The sequence below is a fragment of the Haliotis rubra genome, unplaced genomic scaffold (assembly GCF_003918875.1).
Source record: "Haliotis rubra isolate DU_JTF1 unplaced genomic scaffold, ASM391887v1 Scf813, whole genome shotgun sequence".
Taxonomy (NCBI): Eukaryota; Metazoa; Mollusca; class Gastropoda; order Lepetellida; family Haliotidae; genus Haliotis; species Haliotis rubra.
Genome location: NW_025767539.1, coordinates 355,364 through 359,246, shown reverse-complemented (window position 1 = coordinate 359,246; position 3,883 = coordinate 355,364). Strand labels below are relative to the sequence as shown.

Sequence of the window (3,883 nt, the reverse complement as noted above, 5' to 3'; positions counted from 1 at the left end):
GAACCATTCAAGTTCGCATATGTCAAGAACTGTCAGGCGTGCATATGATTGAAAATGGTACACAGCAAGGAAGTGTAATAAGTCCAGTTTTATTCAATATTATGATCAATGATATTTTCGAGGACCTGCCTCTAAACATAAATGCAGCACAGTTTGCTGATGACGGATCGTTTTGAAGACGCTTTGGTAATTTTCAGTTTGTCATAGAATCTATACAAAACTGCTTAAGTAAAGTCAGTACATGGTGTTCAAAATGGGGGTTCAAGATTTCAAAATCAAATCAGTGGCAATGATGATCACAAGACGCAAGATCCCTCTTGATATCAATTTAGCTATTGGACACCATAAACTGGAAATGGTGTCAGTGTTCAAATTTCTTGGTGTGTATTTTGATCAAAGATTAACATGGTCTAATCACATCACACATTTGTATAACACTTGTAACAAGATCATCAATCTATTAAAGTGTATTTCAAAAACAATGTGGAGTGCTGATAAGTCAACTATGTTATTGCTGTACAAGGCCCTAATCTTGTCCAGTTTTGGTCATGGTTGTCAGGTGTATATGTCGGCGGCTAAATGTCATCTTAATAAGCTAGATAGAATTCAGTCTAAAGCTTTGAGAATATGCACTGGGGCCTATTGCACAACTCCAACCTCAGCACTTCAAGTTGAGTGTTCAGAAATGCCCCTTCACCTTCGAAGACAACAGGTATCTTTGAAATATTTCTTGAAAATGAAAACCAAGAACAAACACCATGCAGTCACTGAGATTGTTAATGACTGTGTTGAATATGTCATGTGTGACTGGACTCATGGCAAATTACCCTTTGGCTTGAATATTTAGAGATTAGCTGATCAACATGGTATTTACAACTGTAACCCAGTTGATCCTTCTGATCTGTCACACCTCCGTGGCTTCTGCTGAAGCCTGGATTGAATTCTGAACTCAATTTAATCGTGAATAAGAGAATGGACCAAAACATAATAAAAGTGATAACTCAAGACTTTCTGCCAGAAAAGTATTCTAATTTCACACATATATACACTGATGCATCGAAAGAACCATCCAATGATCGTACTGCTGGGGCTTTTGGGATACCCAGTTTATCGATCGCTAAGGTGCTCAGATTCCCTGATTATCTTTCTGTTTTTTGCGGCTGAACTTTTGTCCATTTTGCAAGCTTTGAGGTGGGTAGATGAATGTGACCATGAAGCAGTTATCTTTACATATTCCATGGCAGCAATCAAAGCTCTAGAAGCTGGTGCAAATGGATCTAGAGATGACATTGTTCATGAGATATTAACGTTGGATACATCTTTAAACATCAAGTACATTGCATGCGACATTGTGTGGGTCCCAGCACATGTTGGAATACATGGGAATGAGATTGCAGTTAAGTTGGCCAAATCCGGGTTACAGTTTCCTGAAGTTGATTTATTTAAATTTCAACCAATCCCTAAAGATTATGAAAATGTTTTATCGAAATCTGTTACAAGGAGTTGGCAACAGTTGTGGGATACAGGTACTACCGGCCGACATATGTACAAACTTAGACCATCACTAAAATCTGGTCATAAAATTCGTCGTGGTAAAAGGCGTGATGAGGTTATTCTTTCACGTCTCAGACTTGGACACTGTGGGCTAAATGCTTACAGGAGTATTATAGATAAGACGGTCTCTTCTAAATGTGGCCATTACAATTTGGAGACGCCTGAAAACATCGAACATTATCTAATTACATGCCCTGGGCATAACAACATAAGACATAATCTCAGAAGTGCCGTACTTGAGGTTGATGATGTATTTTCATTAGAAACAGTTTTGGGCCCCGATATCATGTATGGGTCTATGCAACGGGCAGTTTTAGATTTTGTCTCGGCATCTGGAAAATATGATGTAATCTAGACAGGCTCTCGAATGGCTCAGACAGATTTAGTTCTGTTGTTTTAAATCATTTTAACACTCTGTCATCTGAACCTACTGCTTTTTTACTGAATGAGTATTTCATGTTTCAGAATGGAAGTGATTACTTAAGGTTTTTAATCCGTAACACAAAGCAGAGGTTTTTGGACATACGTATACATCTATCCAAATTACTAGTGTTGTCGTTTCTTTTGTCTTAGCTAAACGATTCCTTTTGGCAATGAAATTACGTATGATTGTTTATTAAATCAAGTCAATGTGTTGGGCACAATAGGCCTCTTATTGGCCCACGTCGCCCTAAAACTTTAAAACCAACCAACCAACCAACCAATCCATTGTCGGGGACAAAACGGTTTAACATCAGTAATGATTGCAGCTTTGCTTGGGAAGAAGGAGGTTTTCGACCTACTCGTGTCAAAGAGAGCTGGTATCACAATAAGAGATGACAACAATGACACCATCCTTCATCTGGCATGTCGAGGTGGATATAGTCCCATTGTAGAAGATTTACTTCCATTGTTTGACATTAATTGTCGTGGAAAGGTGGGATTTACATCATCGATGATAGCAGCTCTGTATGGGAAGAAGGATGTTGTCGACCTGCTCGTGTCAAAGGGAGCTGATCTCACAATAACAAGTGACAGCGATGACACCATCCTTCATCTGGCATGTCAAGGTGGAAATAGTCCCATTGTAGAAGATCTGCTTCCACTGTTTGACATTAAGTGTCTTAGAGCACTCGGTTGGACAACAGTGATGAACGCAGCTTTCCGTGGAAAACACAATATTCAATATTTGGGAACTCCTTCTGAAACGTGGAGGTAACCGTGTTTGTGTAGGTGATGATAATCACACAACACTTCACACAGCATGTAGAGGTGGTAACATGCTGATGTTGAAGATGTCATAGGCGATTTTGACATTGACACAAGAGGTTTTCACGGTCGCAAACCGCTCCTGGAGGCAGCTAGAGGAGGCCACATTTCTGTAGTTGACTTCCTTGTGGCCCGAGACGCTGACGTCAAGATAGTGGACAATACGGAGAATAATCTGTTACACGTTGCTTGTATAGGTGGACACCTTGGTATGGTGAAACATGTGTGTCCATGGTGTATTATTAATGACAGAGATGTACGTGGGTGGACGCCTGCAATGGTAGCAGCTGTCTTTGGAAAGTCTGCAGTGTTTGACCACCTCAGACATCTGACACTGGTTGATGAGACTGGAGATGATTTGTTCACTCTCGCCCTTGAAGGAGTATGGTCAATATGTGAAGAAGCACACTTCTTGGACTATGCTGATGAGATCCTCAGTGACAGGATCTTTTGAAATGTTGAAAGTTTGCCATGACAATAGTCCTGAGTTGGTTCAGACAGACCAGTATGGAGACAGTCTGCTTCATCTGGCCTGTCGAGGAGGCAACAGGAAATGTGTGGAGTGCCTGCTCCCGTCCTATGACAACAATGTCCGAGGTCGGTATCACTGGACACCGGTGATGATGGCGGCTGTGTGTGGACATGGGGATGTCTTCCAGCTACTGGTGGACCACAAGGCAGATCTTTCCCTGCTCTCAGATACAAGAGAATGCATCCTTACTCTGGCTCAGAGAGGGCAAAGCTATGACATTGTGGAATACCTGAGGAATATGTCAGGAAATTAATGAATGAGAAAGATCTGGAAAAAAGGTGGGCAGTCGACGGACTTTCCTAAAGAAACTTAAGAATGTCAAGGATCAATCTGGACATCATGTTAATTCATCTCTATGATAACCAACACCGTATTGTCAGAGGGACCTGACATGGATCATGTCTTCTCAGCCTATTCAATTCAACACAACTGAGCCCATCTCAGCCACTCCATCTCCAACGCCAAAAGTCAAAACCTCTGAATCACAAACACCAGAACAAATGCCAAAACCAGAAACAGAAACTGCGCGCAGAAAAAGGGGAAAAAAGA

At 41.1% G+C, this 3,883-nt stretch overlaps 1 protein-coding gene across 1 annotated transcript; it reads left to right on the top strand.

The window, feature by feature from the left end:
• The first annotated feature begins 3,155 nt into the window (after positions 1 to 3,155).
• Positions 3,156 to 3,587, top strand: LOC124261876 (ankyrin repeat and SAM domain-containing protein 6-like). The gene has a single exon (XM_046696244.1). The coding sequence runs from the start codon at positions 3,156 to 3,158 to the stop codon at positions 3,585 to 3,587; it is 432 nt and encodes a 143-aa protein (XP_046552200.1).
• The last annotated feature ends 296 nt before the right edge of the window (positions 3,588 to 3,883 follow it).